The sequence below is a fragment of the Scyliorhinus canicula genome, chromosome 18 (genome assembly GCF_902713615.1).
Source record: "Scyliorhinus canicula chromosome 18, sScyCan1.1, whole genome shotgun sequence".
In the NCBI taxonomy this organism is placed as follows: domain Eukaryota; kingdom Metazoa; phylum Chordata; class Chondrichthyes; order Carcharhiniformes; family Scyliorhinidae; genus Scyliorhinus; species Scyliorhinus canicula.
Genome location: NC_052163.1, coordinates 130,475,608 through 130,501,877, shown reverse-complemented (window position 1 = coordinate 130,501,877; position 26,270 = coordinate 130,475,608). Strand labels below are relative to the sequence as shown.

The 26,270-nt window shown below is 51.2% G+C and overlaps 1 protein-coding gene across 1 annotated transcript; it reads left to right on the top strand.

Annotated features, from left to right (window-relative positions):
• Nucleotides 1-6,313: 6,313 nt before the first annotated feature.
• zgc:153115 (uncharacterized protein LOC768186 homolog) lies at nucleotides 6,314-24,115 on the top strand. The gene is made up of 2 exons (XM_038776593.1): nucleotides 6,314-6,969; nucleotides 18,659-24,115. The coding sequence occupies exons 1-2, from the start codon at nucleotides 6,402-6,404 to the stop codon at nucleotides 18,961-18,963; spliced, it is 873 nt and encodes a 290-aa protein (XP_038632521.1). The 5' UTR covers nucleotides 6,314-6,401; the 3' UTR covers nucleotides 18,964-24,115.
• The last annotated feature ends 2,155 nt before the right edge of the window (nucleotides 24,116-26,270 follow it).

Genomic DNA, 26,270 nt, shown 5'->3' with positions numbered 1-26,270 from the left:
GACGTGGACAATATCCAGGCTTGGGTCTGACAAGTGGCAAATCACATTTACGCCACACAAGCGACAGGCAATGACCATCTCCAACAAGAGAGGATCTAACCATCACCCCTGATATTCAATGGCAATATCATTGCTAAATCCCCCACTATTAACATCCTGGAAATTATCATTGGGATGGGGGTCTCCATCTCCTCCCAGTGCGGATGGGAGGTGTGGATGGGAGACCTGATGGAGTTCTTACACCTCGAGAAAGTTAAGTGCACGGTGAGGGGAACAATCGAGGTGTTCTCCAGAGAGGGCAGCCATTCATTGTTTACATCAAGGAGTTTGTCACCATTAGTTGTTAGGCCGGGGGGGGGGGGGGATTAGATTTTGTGAGGAGATATTTGAGATGTGTTTGGTTCTTTATGTATGTAATTCTGTTTACTCTTTCTTATTATTTTGTATCGTATAAAGTGAAAAATGTGAGTAAAAATACACATATTTTTAAATTGACCAGAAACTTAAGTTGACTGGCCATATCGGTAATGTGGTTACAAGAGCAGGCCAAAGGCTAGGAATCTTGCAAAGGAATCCCTTTAAAATTGTTCTGACTGTCTCGTGGCACTGGTAGCAATCCTGAGATTACTACCTTTGAGGTCCTACTTTTTAACTTATCTCCTAACTCCCTAAATTCTGATTGTAGGACCTCATCCCTTTTTTTACCTATATCGTTGGTGCCTATATGCACCACGACAACTGGCTGTTCACCCTCCCCCTTCAGTATGTCCTGCAGCCGATCGGAGACATCCCTGACCCGTGCACCCGGGAGGCAACATACCATTCGGGAGTATCGTTTTCGACCACAGAAACCCCTGTCTACTCCCCTTACGATTAAATCCTCTATGACTATAGCCCTGCCAGTCTTTTTCCCGCCCTTCTGTGCAGCAGAGCCAGCCACGGTGCCATGAGCCTGGCTACTACTGCCTTCCCCTGGTGAGACATCTCCCCCAACAGTATCCAAAACGGTATACCTGTTTCGGAGGGAGATGACCGCAGGGGACACCTGCACTGCCTTCCTGCTCTTTCTCTGCCTTTTGGTCACCCATTCCCTGTCTCCCTCACCAATTCTAATCTGCGGTGTGACCAACTCACTGAACATGCTACCCACGACCTCCTCAGCATTGCGGATGCTCCAAAGTGAGTCCAACCGCAGCTCCAGAGCCGTCATGCAGTCTAACAGGAGCTGCAGCTGGACAAACTTCCCACACATGAAGGAGTTAGGGGCATCGGCCGCGTCCCTGAGCTCCCACATTGAGCACGAGGAGCATAACACGGGTCTGGGATCTCCTGCCATTTTTACACTTTACCTTAACTGATTACAAATATAATATCAAATAATGAATAAGTGAAAGGAATAATGATTCTACTTACCAATCACAATACGTACCAACACACAAAGAGTTACATTTCTCCCAGGTACTGCTAATTGGAGCACTTTCCTTACCAGCCAATCAGGTCACTGCTTTGCTGTGATGTCATTTGACAACAGCTCCCCCACAAACCACCTTAAAGTTCCGCTGACCGCAATGGACGTATGCAAATTTCCCCCGCAACAGCCAATCAGCAGCTCCGCTCTACTGCCCTCTGCTGGATTAGTAACCAATTAGTAAGTTTGCGGATGAAATTGGTGGGGTGGTAAATAGTGAGGAGGATAGCCTTTGATTACAGGAGGATATAGACGGGCTGGTCAGATGGGCTGATCAGTGGCAAATGGAATTCAATCCGGGTAAGTGTGAGGTGATGCACTTGCACAGGACAAACAAGGCAAAGGAATACATGATAAACAGCAGGACCCTGGGAAGCAGCAAGGATCAGAGGGACCTTGGTGTGCATGTACACCCGTCCCTATGGAAGCAGAGCAGGTGGATACAGTGGTTAAGAAGGCATATGGCAAACTTATCTTTATTAGCCGAGGCATAGAGTTTAAGAGCAGGGAGGTTATGCTGGACTGTAAAACATTGGTTAGGCCACAGCTAGAGTATTGTGTGTACATTATAGGAGGGATGTGACAGCACTGGAAAGGATGCAGAGGAAAGTTACCTGGCTGTTGGCCGGAGAGTGTTAGTTATGAAGAGAGATTGGATAGACTGGGGTTGTTTCCTTGGAGCAGAGGAGACTGAGGGGAGACATGATTGAGGTGTATAACATTATGAGGGGCATAGATAGAGTAGACAAGAATAAACTATTCCCCATGGTGGAGGGATCAATGACCGGGGGCATAGATTTAAGGCAACTGGGTCACTGTCCGTGTGGAGTTTGCACGTTCTCCTCGTGTTTGCGTGGGTTTCACCCCCACAACCCAAAAATGTGCAGAGTAGGTGGATTGGCCACGCTAAATTGCCCCTTAATAGAAAAAATAATTGGGTAATCTAAATTTATAAAAAAAAAAAAAAAAAGATTTAAGGCAAGGGGCAGGAGGTTTAGAGGATGGTGGGAGTTTGGAACTCGCTGCCTGAAAGGGTGGTGGAGGCAGAGACCCTCAGAACATTGAAGAAGTGCAGTTACGATCCCAGGCCTACAAGGCTATGGACCAATAGCTAGAAAATGGGATTAGAAAAGTTTGGTGATTGTTTTTGACTGGTGCAAATGCGATGGGTTAAAGAGCCTTTTCTGTGATATCGACCTCGATGACAGCCTCCTGGTAGCCAGCTAGGGGTTAGGGGAGCAGAGGTGCGACTGGACAAGTGTGGACCCACCGGATTGTGAAGACAGCAGCAGCCTATCCTGTGAAGGACACCTCCTCCACAATAACGGCTTGTCTGCTGTGACCATGGTCCATTTTAAGTTCCTTTAGATCTCTTGAAAGGGCATGCAGACGTCCCCAGTGCTCCGAATATCTCCATCTTTGTCTTGGTAAAAAACTTGTTCTGTTTTATGTTAAAGACACTCTTATAAATGCATGTTGGTGTTGTTGTTGTAAAATAACGAACTTGCATTTATAGAGCACCGTCTGCATCCTCGGGATATCCCGAAGCATTTCACAACCAATGAAGTGCTCTACTGGAGTGACTGTTGACAGAAGATGTCACAAACAGCAATGAGATCAATGGTCAGATGATCTGCTTTAGATTGTTGGGTCTGTATTTCAGGGCAACCCAAGCTGTTTTATGAATAGTCCTTGAATTAGGTGATACAAAGCTTTACTTTAACATCCATTCAGAGAAAAACAGCACATCAAACAGTGCAGCATACTGATAGTGCTGGCCACTCAAATGCATGATTGAACCCATGACCTGGCCACTCAGGGGCTACCCCTGAACCAAGACTGATACCTTTGGCGTCCAAGCACTGTTTATTTTCCAGCTGGTCTAAAAGATTGAGGGGAAAAATCTATCTGACAAAACACAAGGTAACATTAATTAATCCACTGAGATAAAGCAAATTACTGCGAATGCTAAAATCTGAAACTAGACAATCTCAGCATTTCGGACAGCCTCTGTGGAGGCAGAAGGGAGCGAACATTTCCAGTCTGGATGACTTTGTCAAAATTAATTAATCAATTATTAATCCATAGTTGCCGCCATGTATGCATTTCCGACCCTCCACCCCCCTGGTGTTGAATGGAAAGGGGGCACAGGACAGTGTTATACTAACAGAAAAACTGAACAAGCTGGGACTTTTCTTTAGGAAAGGAAGAACTGAGAGATGACCTGACAGATCCTCAGGATTATAAAATATTTTTGATGGGACAGATGCAGAGATGTTCCCACTTGGCCGGGACCGGGGCAGGAGATGAGGTGGGGGGTGTGGGGATCATCATAATCATAGCGGGAAATCCAGGCCACATTCCTTCATTCAGAGAGTGTTGGGAATGTGGGACTGAAAAGACATTGAGACAAATACATGAAAAGTGAAAGGGAGCAGCAGAGGGGCTGGCAAAGCAGAGGGGAGAGCAGGGCTTCCGGCCCGAATGGCCTGTGTCCACCACCACCCAGCCCCCCAAGCCTGGGGAGGAGTTGCACTCTTTCCGCATCGCTAATTCGATGAGAAGCTTTGTGTTTTAATTGTGTTTCTTCCCAAAAAATTCCCTATTCACCATTCTGCACTACCCCCCACCCCGCCAGAAGAACGTGGCGGCTTTCCAGCCCTGCCCTTTTCCCCACCCACATCCCAGTCCTGTCCACTTTTCAGCCCCACCCATTTTCCAGTCCGGCCCAAATTCTAGCCCCGCACAATTTCCAATCCTGCCCGTTTTCCAGTCCCATCCACTTTTCAGCTCTGCCCACATTTCAGCTCCGCCCACTTTCCAGTCCTGTCCATTTTCCAGTCTCGATTACTTTCCAGCCCCACACAATTTCCAGTCCTGCCCAGTGTCCACCTCGCCTATTTTTCGGTCCCGCCCACTTCCCAGCCCCGCCCAATTTCCAGTCTCACCCACTTTCTATCCCTGACCATTTCCCAGCCCTGCCAATTTTCCAACCTCCCACTTTCCTGACTCGCCCACTGTCCGGTCCCGCCCTCTGTCCGGCCCCTCCCTCTGTCCGGTCCCGCCCACTGCCCGGCCCCGCCCTCTGTCCAGCCCCTCCCACTGCCCGGCACCCCCCTGTCCAGCCCATCCCACTGCCCGGCCCCGCCCTCTGCCCAGCCCCTCCCTCTGTCCGGTCCCGCCCACTGCCCGGCCCCGCCCTCTGTCCAGCCCCTCCCACTGCCCGGCCCCGCCCTCTGTCCAGCCCCTCCCACTGCCCGGCCCCGCCCTCTGTCCAGCCCCTCCCACCCTCCCCCTCCCTCTCCCTCCCTCCCCCTCCCCCTAACCCCTCCCCCTAACCCCTCCCTCTCCCTCTCACCCCTCCCCCTCCCTCTCACCCCTCCCCCAGGCTCCATCCCCGGGCCCCTCCCCCAGGCTCCATCCCCGGGCCCCTCCCCCAGGCTCCATCCCCGGCCCCCAGGCTCCATCCCCGGGCGGCTCCATCCCCGGGCCCCTCCCTCCCTCCGGCTCCACCCCCGGGCTCCTCCCCCTCCCCACCCCCGGGCTCCTCCCCCTCCCCACCCCCGGGCTCCTCCCCCTCCCCACCCCCGGGCTCTTCCCCCTCCCCACCCCCGGGCTCCTCCCCCTCCCCACCCCCGGGCTCCTCCCCCTCCCCACCCCCGGGCTCCTCCCCCCCCCCACCCCCGGGCTCCTCCCCCTCCCCACCCCCGGGCTCCTCCCCCTCCCCACCCCCGGGCTCCTCCCCCTCCCCTGCGCGCTCCTGCCACACCCCCCGGCCCCACTCCCGCTCACCTCCTCAGCAGCCTCATCTCACCCCCTCCCCCACGCGCGACTCCCCTACACCGCGTGGCCCCGCCCATTCTCGCGCGCCCCGCCCCCTGCGCGCCTCAGCCCCGCCCCTTCTCGCACCTCCCCTCCCCCGCGCTCCTCCCGTGCCACGCGCCCCACTCCCTCAGCCCCGCGTGGCCCCGGGCCCCGCCCATTCTCGCGCCCCCCGGCCCCGCCCATTCTCGCGCCCCCCGGCCCCGCCCATTCTCGCGCCCCCCGGCCCCGCCCATTCTCGCGCCCCCCCCCCCTCAGCCCCGCGTGGCCCCCCGGCCCCGCCCATTCTCGCGCGCCCCCGGCCCGCCCAATGTCGCCCCCCCCCCGGCCCCGCCCATTCTCGCGCCCCCCCCCGGCCCCGCCCATTCTCGCGCCCCCCGGCCCCGCCCATTCTCGCGCCCCCCCCCCTCAGCCCCGCGTGGCCCCCCGGCCCCGCCCATTCTCGCGCGCCCCCGGCCCCGCCCAATGTCGCGCCCCCCCCGGCCCCGCCCATTCTCGCGCCCCCCCCGGCCCCGCCCATTCTCGCGCCCCCCGCTCCCTCAGCCCCGCGTGGCCCCCGGCCCCGCCCATTCTCGCGCCCCCCGCTCCCTCAGCCCCGCGTGGCCCCCGGCCCCGCCCATTCTCGCGCCCCCCCCGGCCCCGCCCATTCTCGCGCCCCCCGCTCCCTCAGCCCCGCGTGGCCCCCGGCCCCGCCCATTCTCGCGCCCCCCCGCTCCCTCAGCCCCGCGTGGCCCCCGGCCCCGCCCATTCTCGCGCCCCCCGCTCCCTCAGCCCCGCGTGGCCCCCGGCCCCGCCCATTCTCGCGCCCCCCCCCGGCCCCGCCCATTCTCGCGCCCCCCGCTCCCTCAGCCCCGCGTCGCCCCCGGCCCCGCCCATTCTCGCGCCCCCCGCTCCCTCAGCCCCGCGTGGCCCCCGGCCCCGCCCATTCTCGCGCCCCCCGTTCCCTCAGCCCCGCGTGGCCCCCGGCCCCGCCCATTCTCGCGCCCCCCGCCCCCTCAGGCCCCGCCCCCCCCGCCCCCTCAGGCCCCGCCCCCTCCCAGACAAAGCGGCGGGGCGGCGGGATCGCTCTCAGTGAAGCCGCTGCCCGGGAGCACAGCAAGATCCCAGCACCATGGCCGCCTTCGCCGCTCCCGACTACTTCGCGGCCGAGTGCCTGATGTCCATGTGGAGCGGGGCCGGGGTGCCCGGGGCCGGGGCAGCGGGGGTGCCCGGGGCGGTGGGGGTGCCCGGGGCCGTGCCCGGCGGGGTGGGGGTGCCCGGGGCCGGGGCGGTGGGGGTGCCCGGCGGGGTGGAGGTGCCCGGGGTGGGGCGGGTCCCGCGCCCACCGGCGGACGATGAGGAAAGTTGCAGCGAGGACAAAGAGGTTCGGGAGACGCTGCGGGGCGGCGGCGGGATCCTCGCCCGGCTCCAGAAATCCCGCCCCGTCTCCTCCAACTCGGACAGCAGCTCGGCCGAGAGCGGCTACACCACCCTGACTGAGGGGGGGCCCGGGACCCCCGGGACCGGCACCCCCGCCCCCGGCACCCCCGCCCCGGGCACCCCCGCCCCGGACAGACGCCGGTTCCGCCGCTCGGACAGAGGCGCCGCCGCCGCCAAGCGGCATCAGTGTGAATTCCGCGGCTGCGGCAAAGTCTACGGCAAATCCTCGCATCTGAAAGCTCACCGGAGAACGCACACAGGTAAATACCCCCCCATACCCCCCTCCTCCCCCCCCCATACCCCCCTCCCCCCCCCCCCCATACCCCCCTCCTCCCCCCCCCCATACCCCCTCCCCCCCCCCCCCATACCCCCCTCCTCCCCCCCCCCCATACCCCCCTCCCCCCCCCATACCCCCCTCCCCCCCCATACCCCCCCTCCCCCCCCATACCCTCCCACCCCCCCATACCCCCTCACACCCCCCCCCATACCCCCCTCCCACCCCCCCATACCCCCCTCCCACCCCCCCATACCCCCCCCCCACCCCCCCCATACCCCCCTCCCACCCCCCCCCCATACCCCCCTCCCCATACCCCCCTCCCACCCACCCCCATACCCCCCTCCCACCCCCCCCATACCCCCCTCCCACCCCCCCCCATACCCCCCTCCCACCCCCCCATACCCCCCCCCCACCCCCCCCATACCCCCCTCCCCCCCCCCCATACCCCCCTCCCACCCCCCCCATACCCCCCTCCCACCCCCCCATATCCCCCCCATAACCCCCTCCCATCCCCCCCATACCCCCCTCCCATCCCCCCATACCCCCCTCCCACCACCCCCCCATACCCCCTCCCACCCCCTCATACCCCCCTCCCACCCCCCCATACCCCCCTCCCACCCCCCCATACCCCCCTCCCACCCTCCCATACCCCCCTCCCACCCCCCCATACCCCCCTCCCACCCCCCCATACCCCCCTCCCACCCCCCCATACCCCCCTCCCACCCCCCCATAACCCCCCTCCCACCCCCATACCCCCCCATACCCCCCTCCCACCCCCCCCCATACCCCCTCCCACCCCCCCCCATACCCCCCTCCCACCCCCCCCATATCCCCCCATACCCCCCTCCCACCCCCCCATACCCCCTCCCACCCCCCCATACCCCCCTCCCACCCCCCCATACCCCCCTCCCACCCCCCCAGACCCCCCTCCCACCCCCCCATACCCCCCTCCCACCCCCCCATACCCCCCTCCCACCCCCCCATACCCCCCTCCCACCCCCCCATACCCCCCTCCCACCCCCCCATACCCCCCTCCCACCCCCCCATACCCCCCTCCCACCCCCCCCATACCCCCCTCCCACCCCCCCATACCCCCCCTCCCACCCCCCCATATCCCCCTCCCACCCCCCGCATACCCCCCTCCCACCCCCCCCATAACCCCCCTCCCACCCCCCCATACCCCCCTCCCACCCCCCCATAACCCCCCTCCCACCCCCCCATGAACCCCCTCCCACCCCCCCATAACCCCCCTCCCACCCCCCATACCCCCCTCCCACCCCCCCATACCCCCCTCCCACCCCCCCCATACCCCCCTCCCACCCCCCCCATACCCCCCTCCCACCCCCCCATACCCCCCTCCCACCCCCCATAACCCCCCTCCCACCCCCCCCAGACCCCCCTCCCACCCCCCCATAACCCCCCTCCCACCCCCCCATACCCCCCTCCATCCCACCCACCCCCATACCCCCCTCCCTACCCCCCTCCCACCCCCCCATACCCCCCTCCCACCCCCCCATACCCCCCTCCCACCCCCCCATACCCCCCTCCCACCCCCCCATACCCCCCTCCCACCCCCCATACCCCCCTCCCACCCCCCCATACCCCCCCTCCCACCCCCCCATACCCCCTCTCCCACCCCCCCATACCCCCTCTACCCCACCCCCCATACCCCCTCTACCCCCCCCCCCCTACCCCCTCTCCCACCCCCCCCATACCCCCTCTCCCCCCCCCCCCCATACCCCCTCTCCCCCCGATACCCCCTCTCGCCCCTCCATACCCCATCTCCCCCCAAATACCCCCCACAGGTAAATTGTGACCCCCAAAAAATACCCCCCTACTCCCAAATACCATCACCCCCAACACCGCCCCCAGGACCCAAGCAGGTAAACCCCACACACACCTCGTACCGTGACCACATTCCCCACCCCCAACTCGGTGTTGATGTTCGGGATTTCTGTCGGGTTCCGCTCAGTGCCCGGGGGGGGGGGGGGGGGGGTGATTCTGTCACCAGGATTGTCCCCCTCTTGCCCCCAGGACACTGAGTTTGGGGGGGGGGGGGGGCAATTCCAGTTGCAGGCTCCCCGCCAGCAGCGAGCTTCCTGCGGGCAGGACAGGGACCCTGCCTTTCTCGGCCAGAAAAGGCCACGCTGGCATTTCCTCAATTTAGAAATGAATAACGGTGGTGGGGGGTGGGGGGGGGTTGGCTGACCTTTACCCCCCACACACACTGGGGGTCCGGGCGCCCCTCCCACCCCAGAGGGGGTGGGGCCTGTCCAGGGGTGTGACTGAGCTGGGCACCGGGTGTCATCCCCCCCGCCCTCTGGGCACCGGGCGTCGCCCCCCCCCCCCCCCCCCCCCTCGCCGTCTGGGCACCGGGCGTCATCCCCCCCCGCCCTCTGGGCACCGGGCGTCATCCCCCCGCCCTCTGGGCACCGGGCGTCGTCCCCCCGCCCGCTGGGCACCGTGCGTCGCCCTCCCCGCCCGCCGGGCACCGGGCGTCGCCCTCCCCGCCCGCCGGGCACCGGGCGTCGCCCTCCCCGCCCACCGGGCATCGTGCCCAGTCAGCCAGCACCTAGCCCCCCTCGCATCAAATCAGTTGGTGGGGATACAGGGACATGGATAGGAAATGCTGCACTCTCAGTATCTCTGGAGGGAAAAGGGGACAACATTTCCAGTCTGGATCATTCGTAGTGATTCAAGCTCAGAACTTTAGCTCTGCTCTCTCTGCTCAGACACTGTCAGACCTGCTGAGATTGTCCAGCATTTGCTGTTTTTGTTGTTTTTTTGCTGTTTACCTACCTATTCGAATCCCATTTTCCTGCCCGTTGCTCCGTACCCTTGTGTGCTGTGTCGTTTTGAGCGATGTATAGTGACTCTACTGTCAAGGGCCTATCCCGCCTTTTAGAATGAACCAAAGATGAATCTGATAGGAGAATGATTACTGAAACCGTGGGTGCGATCTTCCGGTCACATTGCGCTGGGAAAAGCAGCTTGCCGCGGTTTCACGGCACGTGAAAGCCGGGAGACCCTGGGATCCATGTGGCTCACCATGCCTCGAAATTCAGTGCAATCTTGTAAAACGTTGAAATGTAAATCCTGCCCACAATGGGTGGAGTCACTTTTTGGCAAATCTGTATATTAGAACGAGGCAGCTAGTCTCACTCTAATGTGCAGATTCCCGAGGTTCCTGAGGCATTGAGATTCAATCCCTTCGTCCCGGAGACCTCGGGCAAGCGCCGCTTGGTATTACTCCCAACAAGCGGGGACCAGGTGGCACTTGTGGGGGTCTCCCAGGGGATTGGAGGCCTCCAGCTGCATGCCCTTTGGATGGGGTGGTGCTACCTGGGCACTGACAGTGTGCAACGGTGGCAATGCCAACTGGTTTGTCACTGCCAAGATGGCAGTTTTTGCGCACACCCGATTGGGCCGGGGTTGCCCCTTTGGGGGGGGGGGGAGAGGGCGCTGTGGAAGCTGGGTGCCAGCTCCCCCTCATGTTGTGTTTGGGCTGATGGAGGTTTTTTTTTTGTGTGGGCCTTGGAGATCGTGAATGGGCAGTTCCAGCGTGCAGAGCTCTCCATTGTAAAAATGAAAGGGGCTGTGTACAGCCTCGGTCGCACGTTTCCTGTTCAGGTCCCTTATTCAACATGAGTAGAGTTGAATAGCCACATGTTTCTCAGCACTGCGTGTGCCGGGAAGCACGCGGCTAAACGCGCTCGCTAGGGAACTTTGTTCCTTTTTGGGAAGATTGCGCCCCTTGTAACAGATTTACAAATGAATAACATCACCAACAGGGTAAAGACCAATCCAATCTATTGCTGTGATTCCAAGTGCATGTTCTGATTCACCCTCTTACAAGCAGTAGAACGTGGGTTTATTTGAGTTGGTTGAAGTGGAACAGAATGCCAGAGGTGGCGGCTAAGGGCTGGGATCCTGCAGAGTGTACAAGCAGTTACTGGCTGAAGTCACCAAAAAGTTGAGGGAATCCCAGAAGCAGAGTCCTCTACTTGCATGTACCAGGTCCCCCCCTTCCATCCAGATTGTGATATTTATTGTCACATGTACCGAAGTACAGTGAAAAGTATTTTTCTGCGGCCAAGGGAATGCTCAGGGCCTTCGATCGAGGGACGTTACCTCAATAGTAGACAAAAGAATAAGCGACAAGAGTACATTGACAGTGGTGCATCAACGAATAGTGATTGGTTACAGTGTGGAACAAGGCCAAACGAGCAGCATAGGGTGTCGTGAATAGTGTTCTTACAGGGAACAGATCAGTCCAAGGGAGAGTCGTTGAGGAGTCTTGTAGTTGTGGGGAAGAAGTTGTTCCTATGTCTGGATGTGCAGGTTTTCAGACTTCTGTACCTTCTGCCTGATGGAAGGGTCTGGAAGAAGGCAATGCCTGGGTGGGAGGGGTCTCTGACAATGCTCTCTGTCTTCCTGAGGTAGCGAGAGGTGCAGACAGAATCAATATGAGGGTGGCAAGCTTGTGTGATGATTTGGGCTTAGTTCACCACACTCTGCAGTTTCTTGCGATCTTGGACAGCAGTTGCCATACCAAGCTGTGATGCAGCCCAATAGGGTGCTTTCTGTGGCACATCTGTAGAAGTTTGTGAGAGTCGATGCAGACGTGCCAAATTTCTTTAGCTTCCATAGGACGTAGAGATGTTGTTGGGCTTTCTTGACTGTTGCATCAACCTGAGTGGACCAGGACAGACTATTTATGATGGTGATCCCCCAGGAACTTAAAGCTATTGACCATCTCTACTTCGGGGCCATTGATGCAGACGGGAGTGTGTGTCGTGCTACACTTCCTGAAGTCGACGATCAGTTCCTTGGTCTTTCCGACATTTAGAGAGAGTTTGTTTTCGGTACACCATGCAACCAAGTGATCTATCTCCCTTCTGTAGTCTGATTCGTCGTTGTTTGAGATGCAACCTACCACAGTCGTATCGTCTGCAAATTTATAGATTGAATTGGAGTTGAATCTTGCCACACAGTCCTGTGTGTACAGGGAGTACAGTAGAGGACTGAGCACACATCCTTGCGGGCATCCGGTGTTGAGGACTATTGTGGAGGAGGTGTTGTTGCCGATCCTGACAGATTGCGGTCTGTTGGTGAGAAAATCAAGGATCCAGCTGCACAGGGAGGGGTCAAGTCCAAGGTTGCAGAGTTTGGTTAAGGCGGAGCTGTAGTCTATGAACAGCAGTCTGACGTAGGTGTCCTTGTCAAGATGTTCGAGAGTTGATTGTAGGGCCAGAGATAACGTCTGCTGTGGATCGGTTGCCGCGGTAGGCAAACTGCAGTGGACCGAGACCACCTGGGAGGCTGGCAGTGATCTGTCTCATGACTAGCAGCTCAAAGCATTTCATAGTAACAGATCTTAACTGTGTACCATAAACTCCTTCATGGTCAACATTTTGAGTGCATTGCCTCCGAAGCCTCGCAGCTCCTTCATTGCACCATCTTCGCTCATGAGATCCAGGGCACCGTGCGCCTCACGCTGCCGGGAGAACAGGCCAAGTAAACGCCTCCGAGGGCACAAAAGCGGTCACCAAATACACCAACTCCGTTTAGGTCGAGCGTACTAAAGATAAAAAATACAAGATTACAATGCAGCTGGAGGCCATTGTGACCAATCCAGCTCTTTGGTAGAATTTCCTAGTTGCCTCTCTGTAGCTCTGGGGGCTAAACTGGTAAATAGGTGCAGAGTTTTTTTAAAATTTAGAGTACCCAATTCATTTCTTCCAATTAAGGGGCAATTTAGCGTGGCCAATCCACCTACCCTGCACATCTTTGTGTTGCGGGGGGTGAAACCCACGCAGACACGGGGAGAATGTGCAAACTCCACATGGACGGTGACCCAGAGCCAAGATGGAACCTGGGACCTCAGTGATGTGAGGCTGCAGTGCTGTCCACTGCGCCACTGTGCTGCCTTAAAATAGGTGTAGAGTTTGAGGCAAATCTTCATTTACAGTAAATGGGGATTGAGTGAAAATGTAATTCCGTTATGCACAGAAGGCCCCAGGTTTGATCGTACTGATCTCAGTACGAAGGTACAACAATTATTTCAGCACCTCTAGTCTCAATTGCAGTGTATGTGAGTGGGCAGTATCGAGCTCGCCTTCAAGGCCCCATTGATCAAACAGCCAGCTGACACTCAGTGGCGGTTTCCCGTGGTGTGACCCACCATTATGCCTTCAGGAAGAGAGGAAGAATAACAACTCTTCTCATTAGAAATACAGTCAATATTCACTTTGAATAACTTCAGCCGCAAATTCCTGAGTATTTGCAGAAAAATATATAAATAGTTTGCAGTGTGCACTCTGCTTTCCAACTTGTTGAAAAGGACAATGCAGTGTGAAACAGTTTGCAGTTAGAACCAGGCTGTTCTGCCCCTTTAGTTTTGGTGTTTTAGGTGGGTCAATGTGGTGACTTCCATCTGTTATCAGGCAGGAAATTCCGGCTGTGTCTGAAGCAAAAATGAATTGGGGTTTGGATTGGAGCTGTGAGAATTATTCCCTCTTCACAAATGTTTGGTAGAGGTGAGGAGGACCCCTCTGCTCACTGAGGGTTTAATAATCCACCAATCCATTGTGTATTTCTTTTTTCCCACTGTGACATCCTCCTGTGCTTTTATACTGTGCCTATCTGTTGATTCCCAACTTGCAATACTGGGATCAAGACCAGTCATAGGAGCATTAGGAACTATAGTAGGCCATTCAGCCCCTTGCCTCTCAGTCAGAGATGGTTGGCCTGTACCTCCAACACACTTTTACATTGTAGCAACATATCCCTTCATGTTCGTGCCCAGCAAGTCTTATCTATCTCCATCTTGAAGGCTATTTCCCAAATACCCACAGATTCTCAGGGGATAAATACCAAATTTCTGCTACTGTGTAAGACAAATGCTTCCTGTTTCCCTCCCAAGTGCCTTTGTTCTAATTTTGACATTATGCCCCCTTGTGTCAAGTTTCCCCCATCATAGAAATTAGATTATTTGTATCTACCCTGGCATTAGAAACCCCTCCATTCTCCTGCATGAAGTTTTTGTAACCTGCCTTCCGTCATTTTGTTTCTCCCATCCCTTAATACTCGCCTCTCTTGTGGATGGTACCTGAATTGTGGTATGGTTTCATGACATAAGCGCGCTCAGCATTTGACACTGAACTGAGTGTCACTCAGCTTGATACCAAGGTGATTGTAAACGTCCTTTGCTGGTGTCCATGCACAAACGTCTCATGAGGAGGTTAGTATTTAGATTTGGGATGAAGAACATTCACTGTTTTTCTCTCTGATTAACTGTAAACTAGTTGTAGAGCCCACGTCACTACCCAGATCATTCATCGCAGAACAAGGGTGCAATCTGTGACATTCCTTGTTTGTTTGGCTTTGTGTTATAATAGCAGTTTTACGGGTGGCACAGTGGTTAGCATTGCTGCCTACGGCGCTGAGGGCCCGGGTTCGAATCCCGGCCCTGGGTCACTGTCCGTGTGGAGTTTGCACATTCTCCCCGTGTCTGCGTGGGTTTCACCCCCACAACCCAAAGATGTGCAGGTTAAGTGGATTGGCTACACTAAATTGCCCCTTAATTGGAAAAAATATTTGGGTACTCTAAATTTTTAAAAAAATAATAGCAGTTTTACTCTGGGACATCAAGGGAGTGGTGGTGTTACAATTCATTCAGGGATTTTATAGTGCAGAAGGAGGCCATTCGGCCCATCAAGTCTGCACTGACCCACTGAAGCCCTCACCTCCACCCTATCCCCTTAACCCCATCTAGCCTTTTTTGGTCACTAAAGGCAATTTATCATGGCCAATCCACCTAACCTGAACATCTTTGGACTGTGGGAGGAAACTGGAGCACCCGGAGGAAACCCACGCAGACACGGGGAGAACGTGCAGACTCCGCACAGACAGTGACCTGGGGGGGAATCGAACCTGAGACCCTGGTACTGTGACGCCACAGTGCTAGCCACTTGTGCTACCGGGGCAACATGTCCATTTATGCGGATGTTGTACCCGTGAACTCTGGTTGGTGGTAGAGGTTCCACCGTTCCCTCGATCATATGGCTGACCAGGTGTGTCTCCTGCCTTGACCAGGTGTGTCTCCTGCCTTGACCAGGTGTGTCTCCTGCCTTGACCAGGTGTGTCTCCTGCCTTGTCCAGGTGTGTCTCCTGCCCTGTCCAGGTGTGTCTCCTGCCCTGTCCAGGTGTGTCTCCTGCCCTGCCCAGGTGTGTCTCCTGCCCTGCCCAGGTGTGTCTCCTGCCCTGCCCAGGTGTGTCTCCTGCCCTGCCCAGGTGTGTCTCCTGCCCTGTCCAGGTGTGTCTCCTGCCCTGTCCAGGTGTGTCTCCTGCCCTGTCCAGGTGTGTCTCCTGCCCTGTCCAGGTGTGTCTCCTGCCCTGTCCAGGTGTGTCTCCTGCCCTGTCCAGGTGTGTCTCCTGCCTTGTCCATCTGCTATTGACTTGTGTTGGAAGGATTAACAAATTAATAATCAACCTGCTTGGCCATGTTATGAATGTGATTTCCCTGGTGATTGAATCGTGGGGTGGGACTCTAACCTGGAGCTTCTGCTTGAGGCAGGAACACTGCCCAACAAGACCACTATATATTTGCAGAGTATTAACCCAATGTTTTTGTTTTTCTTGATGGACCTATCTCGCACAAGGTTACATACAAATTAATATGCTTGATTAGGCTTTCATTAGAGATTTTAGTATCTTTCAGTACAGATATATCTCAGCATTGCAAATACAGTGCACTGAGCTATGATAATTCTGTAATAAACTTTAGGTGTGACTTTGGGCTGTGATGCGATGAATCTCTCTTATATTGCGGGATAGCTTTCCTTGCTAGGTTAACAAACAGCTGCTGATAATCATTATTAGTGTCACATGTAGGCTTACGTTAACGCTGCAATGAAGTTACTGTGAAAATCCCCTAGTCGCCACGCTCCGGCGCCTGTTCGGGTACACAGAGGGAGAATTCAGAATGTCCAATTCACCTAACAGCACGTCTTTCGGGACTTGTGGGAGGAACCCACGCAGACACAGGGAGAACGTGCAGACTCCGCATAGACAAGTGACCCCAGCCGGAATCAAACCCGGGTCCCTGGAGTTGTGAAGCAACAGCGATAACCGCTGTACTACCGCATTCGTTTACTTGAAAATTAGATTTTTATTCTTGAGTTGCCAGACCATCTCTGCTGAGAAGGTCAGCGTAGGGAAACCTCATCACTAATCTGTAACCAAGAAAATTGTCACTCTGTTTGTGGTGGTGTAAACCACAGGATTGACTATGGTCCCAGCACAACTTCTGCAGCTCAGGCCCTCCTGAACTGAACTGACCTCGCTCGATAATGAAAGCCTGACTCAGTTGAATTCTGGCAAGGTGCTCTCTGTGAGACACAGATGTGCTGGGAAAGGCTCAAGAACTAAAAGGTGCTGCTGCAACTCTTGAAGAGGAAATTGTCTCAAAGTTCAACTTTTTTTTTTAAAAAGTGTATATCTATATATATATATAGGGTAGGTATGATCCAGTTTTAAATAGATTTCTGAACTTATTTATTTGAAAACAGTTTTATCAGATTAACAAAGGAGCACAAAACTGCTACAAGTCATTCTTGTTGAGACTGATGAATTCAACACCAGGGAAAGGGCGATAGCTCTTGCTGTACGTTGTAATCCCGATACTACCCCTTGCCCAAGCAGCTGCATAAACTTTTTAAGTGCAAGTTAATTTATGTGCCTTGTATCATTAACCTGGCTTTGTTTAGTGTTTTCAGTGACTCCATAACAAGCTGTTCCTTAATCCAGGTTCAGCTACTTTAAAATGAGAGCTCTATTGAAGATTAGGTGATGTGATGGATTAGTGAACAGTCCTTTTAATTTGTGAGTAGGCAGATGGCAGGAGGTGAATAAACCTGACGTTCGACTGATGGTGCTTTTATTGAAGCTTTTGTGGTCTTGACGAACAATTGCATCTATTTCCTGGTTCAGTCTACTTGAGTTCAGCTAATGAATTTGGATGTTCAGGGAGATCATTTTTAAGTACTAAATTCCCACTTTGCAGTGTTTATTACTTGATTCAAATTATTTGATTTTAATTCTGTTTCTCTTTGGCTCAGAATTGACTGAATTAATAGTCTGCGTGCCCCCCGAGGGACTTCATTCCAGGTTGTGGCGGAGAAAATCTGAAGTGAAGGGAAAGCATTACAATTTGTGATCACATTAAATGGAAAAGATGCGTAATGTTTAAAAGAAGTCAAGCCAGTTGGTGAAGTCAAAACTAAGATACAGCCTTTCCCTATTGAGCGAGTTTATTGACTTTATCCGGTGTCAACGTTCCTCAGTGTCGCATGCTGGTTTAAGTGTTCAAATACCCATCACCTGTTTCCTTTAACAATGTAATTGATGACATTGACATGAGAGGTAATTGTAACTGGCCTCTATCTTGTGCTTTCTAAAGTGATACAATAGTTTGAGTCCGTCAAGGTTTTCTGTTATGTGGGAAGGAGCCAATATTATGACATCAACACAATCTTTGGGCGGGATTCTCTGTTGCTGCGGCTAAGTGCCGGCTGAAACAGAGAATCCATGGGGAAGTTCACGACTAAGAAATCAGCGCAAACCCCTCGCTGATTCCGGTACCGGTGAGGGGCTAGCACTGACACCACGTGAAACACTCACTGGTCACGTCGAGAATGCGCACGACTGATGATCTACACTGATCACGCCATACAACATAGCGCTGGCCATGCGTATAACCTGATCTGCCGACCACGCCCCCCCTGGCCAGCAGCACAGGTCCCAGCCAAATGTGGTGGCGCTGGATACAGTCCGCAGCTGGCAAGATGGCTCAGACCACATGTGTCCCATGCCGCCGGGAACTCGGCCAGTCCGTGGTAGAGCATTGCGGGTGGGCCGGCAGATGAGGCGCCAACGGCATTGTGACTGCGTATGTTGCGTGTCATGATGATGCTGATTTGGAGGAGGCAGAGAATTGCAAACCGGCGCTGGCTTCAATTCCCGTGTCTGAATCGATACTCCGTCCGATCGCCGGTAATGATTTCGGCATTGGGCCATAGAGAATCCCGCATGTTGTTGAGTTATTACTCGAGAAATGTGATAACTAGGAGTAATCTTACCAAAGGATGCAAATGACATCAAGCGTACTTGGCTCAAAGCTATCAAGGTTCCCTGTCCAAGAGAGAGTGTACTGCTCTTCTGAGATCAGCTAACTCCAGCACACATTTTTCAGGTTGTTAAGCTTGTGCATTTGATTGTCCATGAATTTTACTTTTGTTAAATAGTGCACTGACACTGAAGGGGTTGATTTTAATCTAACTCCTCATGTGGGGAATTTATTGTAATGCTGCAATCCTGATTTTACATCCTGCCTGATTCCACACTCTGGCAGAACGTGATACACTGGGCAGTGTGTGAGAATCATGTTCCCCAATCGTGTGGGTTCCCTGCCCTGAGTTAAATTAAACTGACCCCATTTAGTTCAGAAAGCTACAGGCAGCTTGGAACTCCACCCAACAATTGCTGAGTGGCAACATGGGGAAGAAAGAGGACAATTACATCCATGAGTTGAAACAAGAATACACTCAAATCATTCCCCTGCTTTTGTTTAAATTCAGCTCACAATCCCTCTCTTCCATTTTCTCTTTCAGGGGAGCGACCATTTCCTTGCACCTGGCCACAGTGTTTGAAGAAATTTGCACGTTCAGATGAGCTAGCTCGACATTATCGGACCCACACGGGCGAGAAGAGATTCGAGTGCCCCATGTGTGAGAAGAGGTTCATGCGCAGCGACCACTTGATGAAGCACGCTCGCCGGCACCCAGATTTCACGCCCAACATGATCGTCAAGCCAAACAGCAGAAGTGCATCACCCCCCAACATGCTGGCACCCACCTTCTACAGCCTGGCACCCCCTTCCATTGTCAATCCTCCTGCTGATCCTGTGTTCAATTAGACCAAAGGCCGTGGGTCTTTGGGGGGGTGGAACCCAGGTGGCACCAAACGCCCTGTTGAACTGAAAGTCTAGCACCCCACCCTCCTCACATGTATGGACTGTGCTTATAGATCTTTGCTTTCGAACAGTTTGATCTTTGCAGACTAGTGTTGGGGAAGATCTTTTTCTTATGCTTTGTTTTTGCACACTCGTTGACTGTGGCCAGCGACTGAAGTTCAGCAGTGAGCTTCATTGTTGGGTTGGTATGAGAGTAAAATAGTGTGAGCTATGAAGCTTAATATTGTCCTCATTATTATCTGCCCTAGGTGGACCCATTTTTATTTTTAAATTTCTAACTTATTGCAGTAACTCCAGATAGGCTTTTGAGCACATTGAAGGGAAGCCATTGTGTTTGGTCAACTTAGTCAAAAATTGACCCATTTTTAATAACTTTTTCTGAAATCAAAGAAAAGTCACGCAGGCAGAGACCGAGACAGAGCTTCCCTAATTAAACCAAACAGCCCCATACAGCTCCACTGTGCGGTAATATGGTGACTTAAAGCTTGATAGCACATCAAAAGTAAGACACTTCAGGGCAGTTTTAACTGGAGCAGGGAATGTAAAAATAAAGTCATGTCTTCAGTCTTTCAGATTTTATAACCGTTTTCATACTATGTTCAAATAGGAATTAAAAATGTTGCTTGGTTTCTCACACCAGTTCTGATTTGTGATCTTGTAGCTCAGTTTAACTCGGTAAATTTCCTTCCCTGGAGAGATCTCATTGGGTTTTACTCCGGGAGGAAATTACTGTAAATTGCAGGGTTCCTACAGTGGCAATGATTTGCAGCTATTTAATTGACCTGTCTCAGGGCTACAAAGGATCTTGCCACGTGTCACAGAAACAAGTCACACTGCTATACTGGACACTGGTACACCTCTCGCAGGTACTTCTTCAATGTCTTTATTTTGGTTGGAGTGGGGGTGGGTTGATTTTTAGTACAGTGAGTGCTGAAACGTGTCTGTGCTTCTGTATGCAAGTAATGTATAGTAATTGTACTGCGGGTATGATGATCCTTACGTGGTGAGAAGGTCAGACTGAGCACGGCAGCAATGTAATTATGAGGCTACCAGCCTGTTGCAAATCTTCTGGTTTATAGCTCAATTTAACTCTGTTGCTGTGAGATTTTAAGATTACGAATAACTACCATTCAATACAAAATATGGCTGTACATGTGATCAGTGTTTTTGTTTTAAGATAAAATATGCCTACGGGTCTAGCATGAGAAATCAAGCATGGTTTCTACAGTGACAATGGATTAACTTCATTGTGACCTGGTTTGCGAGGAAAAAATGTACCCAAGTAGGACATCTTTATTCAGATTACTTGATTCCAGCAGTATTTCGTATTCCTGTACACTTCCTGACTTGTGACCACTTTTTCAGGGAAATTTACGATAAAGTTGGTAGAAAGAAGGGTTCGAAATACTTTACAGGTAAATTGTTGAGATCTGCTCACCATCCTGCTTACAGCTGTACAAACACATGTTACACATGAAGCAAGGCACAGAGTCGAAGCTTTCACTGGAGTGAAAGGTGATTAACTGGAGTTACCTGTACAAGTCATCTGTGTGCAAAAATGATATAGCTGTGGTGTTGATACTGCCTTAAAGTGCTCCTACATATAAGGTATTTTTGTAATGTTTCTACTCGGGGCCGTGTTGCTAATGCATACATTTCACCATACAGATATGGAGCGTGTGCGTATCTAAGTTTTGTACCTGTTCAGTGTGTGAAATGGGAACAGTGTTGTTCCCAGTAATTTGCTTATGGTAAACTGTTGATCAGTTACCAAAACGGAGATATATTAAGTGTTCTACTCTTAGTAAAATTGCTAGCTGTGTGTTTGGGGTGGGGGGGGGAGGAAATGATAAATATAACTTTAAGAAGTAATGTCAATATTTGTGGAAAGCATGTTTTTACGGTAGTGATTTAATGTTACACTAAATACTGTTTTACTATAAATAGCTCATGCACTATTGCACACGCCTCTCAACCAGTTGTGTTTCAGGAAGTCGAGTATATGCTGTAATCAATAGTAATGCCTCTATTTCAATTCTCCAAGAGAAACAAAAAACATTTTACAAAATATTCTGAATAAAAAAAACTCTGGGCAGCTGTATCTCCCCTCCTGATGTATATTTTAAATCTTGAGGCTGGTCATCACTCTTGAGATGTCACCAAGACAAGTTATCTTAGATTCAGGATTTTTTTAAAAAAAACTTATGCAGGTGCTGATAGTGGACACGATGTTAGATTTATCTGTGTCATGACATAATCCGTGACGCTTGCATTGAATTGTGGCAGGTATTACCGATTTTCATGTTATCATGTATTCAATTATTTCTGTCAGTGTGGAGTTTGCACATTCTCCACTTGTCTGCATGGGGTTTAGGATTGGCCACGAAAAAATTGCCCCTTAATTGGAAAAAGAATAATTGGGTACCCTAAATTTACTTTTAAAAATAAATAATAAAAATTAATTCAATTTCATGTATCAGGATAAGTAAGGAAGAAAATTAAAATATAATAAATGACTTTTTAAATCATAAACTGAAATTCCTCTTCAGAAAAGTAGAAGAATAGCACATTAAATGACATCACGGGAATACATACCTCTTTAGACGCTTCATTTGCTGTGAATGCAGTTTTAATAACATCAGATAGTATCCATTTTGAAAGGGAAATTTCACTCCCTCTCGCTAGTTTTTGACAGAGTCTGGCCAATCCACCTAACCTGCACATCTTTGGCTTGTGGGGGTGAAACCCACACAGACACGTGGAGAATGTGCAAACCATACGGGCAGTGACCCAGAGCCGGGATTCGAACCCAGGACCTCAGCGTTGCAGTCCCAGTGCTAATCACTGCACCACATGCCGCCCCATGATTAACTTTTTAATTAAATTAGCCCTCATTAAAGTTTTATTATACTTATAACACAAATCATAGTTTGTCTCATTGGGCAATGCCCACTATTGCTAGCAATAGCAAGGGGGGCTAGTTTAGCACAGTGGGCTAAACAGCTGGCTTGTAATGCAGAACAAGGCCAGCAGCGCGGGTTCAATTCTTGTACCGGCCTCCCTGAACAGGTGCCGGAATGTGGTGACTAGGGGCTTTTCACAGTAACTTTATTGAAGCCTACTCGTGACAATAAGCGATTTTTATTATCAAGGAGCAGCCTCATCCCACTAGAGTTAAATTTTCAGTGTTTTGACCCACTCCATCATTTGGGTGACATTGCTTTAGCAAGAGAAGTTTTAATGTTCTCGAGACAGAGCAGATGTGTGATGCTGGCATTAATATCGGTTATTTCCCAGAGTTAAAGATTGATTTTTGTACCACTTTGCCAATAGCGCATAACATATCAATCTCCCACCACATTTGAGATAAAGCTTGCTTGCTTTCTTTCTGTCTGGGTGGATCATAGTTGATTGTCCCCCTGTCTGACTGGGACGGCCACAGGTCTGCCTTTTTGGGGCCAAGATTGCAAGAGACGCAATACAACTTGGTCAACACACTGTATTTCATATTGATATTGGAGAAGCTTGCTACTTGAATTGCCCCCTCCGACCACTCCATGGTGCTGCTTGGAGCTGAGGAGCTGGAAAGTAACCAAGAAGTTTCTATTTGTAGTGTACTTATTATTTTATTTGTAGGTGTTGCTAATGAGGTGTGAGGAATGCCAAGCATTGCGATGTTAGTATTTAAGAATGTAAGGATTGTAACATTCCAGTTTGTATTTCATAATCTTCATCCACAGCTGCGGGCAGCTTATCATTTATTTGCAATAAAATAAATATCCAATACAGCGAGACCTGTCATGGGCAGATGTGAAGGTCTAACATTCGGATTTCAGATTAAGTAGACACTGTTTCGTGTAAGCCAATTGTGAAGTTGCTATTTCCACAAGTGTGGGGATGAATTACTCAACTTCTCAAATCAGCTTTTGGTGATGTGTGAAATTGTAACGTTTTAAATTGTAGGCCAATTTTGACTTGGATGTTTCATGTCTCCCACTTTCCAGCGTTCTCTGATTTGAGACGGGAAAGTGGTTTGGTATGATTCCTGTGTGATCGAGGCCCACGGAAATAATACTGGCTCTTGAGAGGAATCCTGATGCTAGACCCACTGTAACTGATGCCCTCCTGGTCTGCAGAATATATTGCACATTTTAAAAATTCTCTTGTTATTGTACTCTGTGTAATTAATATTGTGTGGGCAAACTTATTCTTCTGATTTTTGTATGTAGAATTATGTGAGAAAATATGCTTTATTTCCCTCTTTTTATTTAGTTTTTGCTTCTTTCTGTCTCTCGTACTATGTACAATTTAACACAGTCGTGTGTGTGCGGGAGAGAGCCTGGGCAGAAATTTCTGTCAAATGCAATAATGTCCTCACCTGATGCCCAAAAGTGCATAATAGGAGCAGGAATCCAAGCTGAAGTTTGATTTTCTCTCCCCGCCTCCTAGGCAGTAATGTTGCTGTTACCCTGAGATCACTCAACTCGGGACAGATCTGAGATTTCCTTGCTCTATTGAGGTTAACTCAATCCATTTCTATCCTGAGTAATCAGGAAAAGGTGGAAGTTGCGACAAGGAATTAGCAATCAAACAGTTTTTAAATTGGCCTTCTTACATTTAAAGAAAACAATGACCTCACAAGCTTTATTTTTAAATAACATTAAATTTGCTGGGAATAACACTGAATAGTAAGTGCAGATTATTGTGGAATATGAACTGGATCTTTGTATATAGTCTGTCGAAGTTTAGCAATTTTTTAAAAAAAAACTTTAATTTTCTCAAATTAGAAACAGTTTTGAAAAACAGCCACTTATTCAGGAATTACCATTAAATGTGCCTAAAGGAATGCTGTTCCTCACTATCCCTGTGTTTCAAGTCTATGTGTAGTACCCATGTAGCAGTTGGTATTACTGGAAGCTTTATTTTACTTTTTTAGTAATTTTATGGATATTGTATTTTATAACTTACTGGCAATCTGTTATATTAGTACATGTGCTAATACAGTAAGCTATGAAGCATTACACATTGCTGTTTGAAATTTTGCATGGATGACTGAATTTTGTACACAGTGAATAAACAAATGTCCTGATTAAAACACATGGATTTTTTAATAAGGGATTAATAACTGCATGCGGACTGGAAATGCTGGCCTTTCTGAACAAAAATGTTTATTTGGTGTAATTTTATTCCTCACCCTTTTTGCACGGATTTGCCTGGGAACTGCTCCAGAGATTTAGATTTTTAATATAATTTTAGTGTCCAATTAATTTTTTCCAATAAGGGGCAATTTAGCGTGGCCAATCCACCTAATCTGCATATCTTTGACCTGTGGGGACGAAACCCACGCAAACACGGGGAGAATGTGCAAACTCCACACGGACAGTGACCCAGAGCCGGGATCGAACCTGGGTGCTGTGAGGCAGCAGTGCTAACCCACTGCGCCACCGTGCTGTTATAGGAATGCTCCAGAGATGACAGAGGTTCTCGAACTGCTGCCCCTTGTATTCCTCACTATCCTTGTGTTCCTCACTATCCTTGTGTTGAGCCAGTGCTGAACTATTTGATGTCATACATCCTGTGTATGGTTTTTAAAAATATATTCTTTCATAAGAAGTGGATGTCACTGGCTGAGCCTTGAACTGAGTGGTTTGTTCAGCCCATTTCAGAGGGCAGCTAAGAGTCAACCACATTGCTGTGGGTCTGGAGTCGGGTAGGCCAGACCAATAAGAATGGCAGATTTCCTTCCCTAAAGGACATCTGTGAACCAGATGGAGTTTTAATGATAATTGATTATTGTTTTGTGGTCTTTATTCCTGAGAATAGATTTTAATTCCAGATTTATTGATTGAATTTAAATTCCACCAGTTGCCATGGTGGAGGTGGGATTTGAGCCCTATCCCCAGGGTGTTAGCCTGGGCTGTTTTTCATAGAATTTACAGTGCAGAAGGAGGCCATTCGGCCCATCGTGTCTGCACCGGCTCCTGGAAAGAGCACCCTACCCAAGGTTAACACCTCCACCCTATCCCCATAACCCAGTAACCCCACCCAACACTAAAGGCAATTTTGGACATTAAGGGCAATTTATCACGGCCAATCCACCTAACCTGCACATCTTTGGACTGTGGGAGGAAACCCACACACACACACGGAGGATGTGCAGACTCCGCACAGACAGTGACCCAAGCCAGAATCGAACCTGGGACCCTGGAGCTGTGAAGTGATTGTGCTATCCACAATGCTACCGTGCTGCCCCAAAAGCTGTTGGGTGACACTATGCCAGCATCTCCAAACTTTCTTTCACTTGCACTCATGGCCTCTTAAGCCTAGAAGGTTGTGGGTCCAAGTCTCACTCCAAAACATAGGTCTGTAATATACATTTCATCCACATGGACTTAAGTGCGATATGGAGGGAGCACCGTATTGGATGTTGTTTGGCAGTGTTATTCTTTTGAAGGACTTCAGATGTACTTTCCTGATCAAAGTTCAAGCAGTTCTGGTGAACACTTGGATTTTGTGCCACTTTTTGTAGAGAACGGAATTCTGACATCACTTGCAACTCTGAACAGTTATCAAAACAGATCAACTGGGTTATTCATCCTTTGTTGGATTAGCAATGACCGTCGAACTGCATTTCTTCCGAAAGTAGCCAATGAATGTGACACATTTGTGGTTTTCTGATAGGCGTGAAGGTTGGCAGTGCAAAACTTATCAACGGTGGAGGAATAATTTTTGGGAGTCCCCCCTTTTTATGTCATCCCAATTTGCATTAGAAACGGGTGAATACACTACTTGCGTCTCCCATCTAGCCTTTGTGGACATCACCGGCAGAGTGAGCATTAGCAAAATAATGCCAACTGCCAAAATCTCTGGGGCCAAGTACAATTCCCATGGCACAGGGAATATGGAGTTCTGGGAATCTCATCCTGCTCGGTGAGACCCTCAACTGGAATGATGTCACAGATCCCAGTCGCCATCTGAATGATCTAACTACCTTTAGAGAGCAGCATAAGCAATTCTGCCCTGTCTAAGAGACTTTCAAATGTTTTCAGATCCTTTTAGTTACCACAATGGTGCTCTTTATTCTATCGTGGCAGGAATATCCATGTGGAGGCAGGAGCCCTGTAAGTGATGAAAATTGTGCAGATACTTTATTCAAATTACCCTGCAACGAGTCAAAGAATGAATAGAGATTTTACAGCACCTTGATCCATCCTCCAGCAGTTCCCCCAGTAATCTCTGAGGGCTGCGAA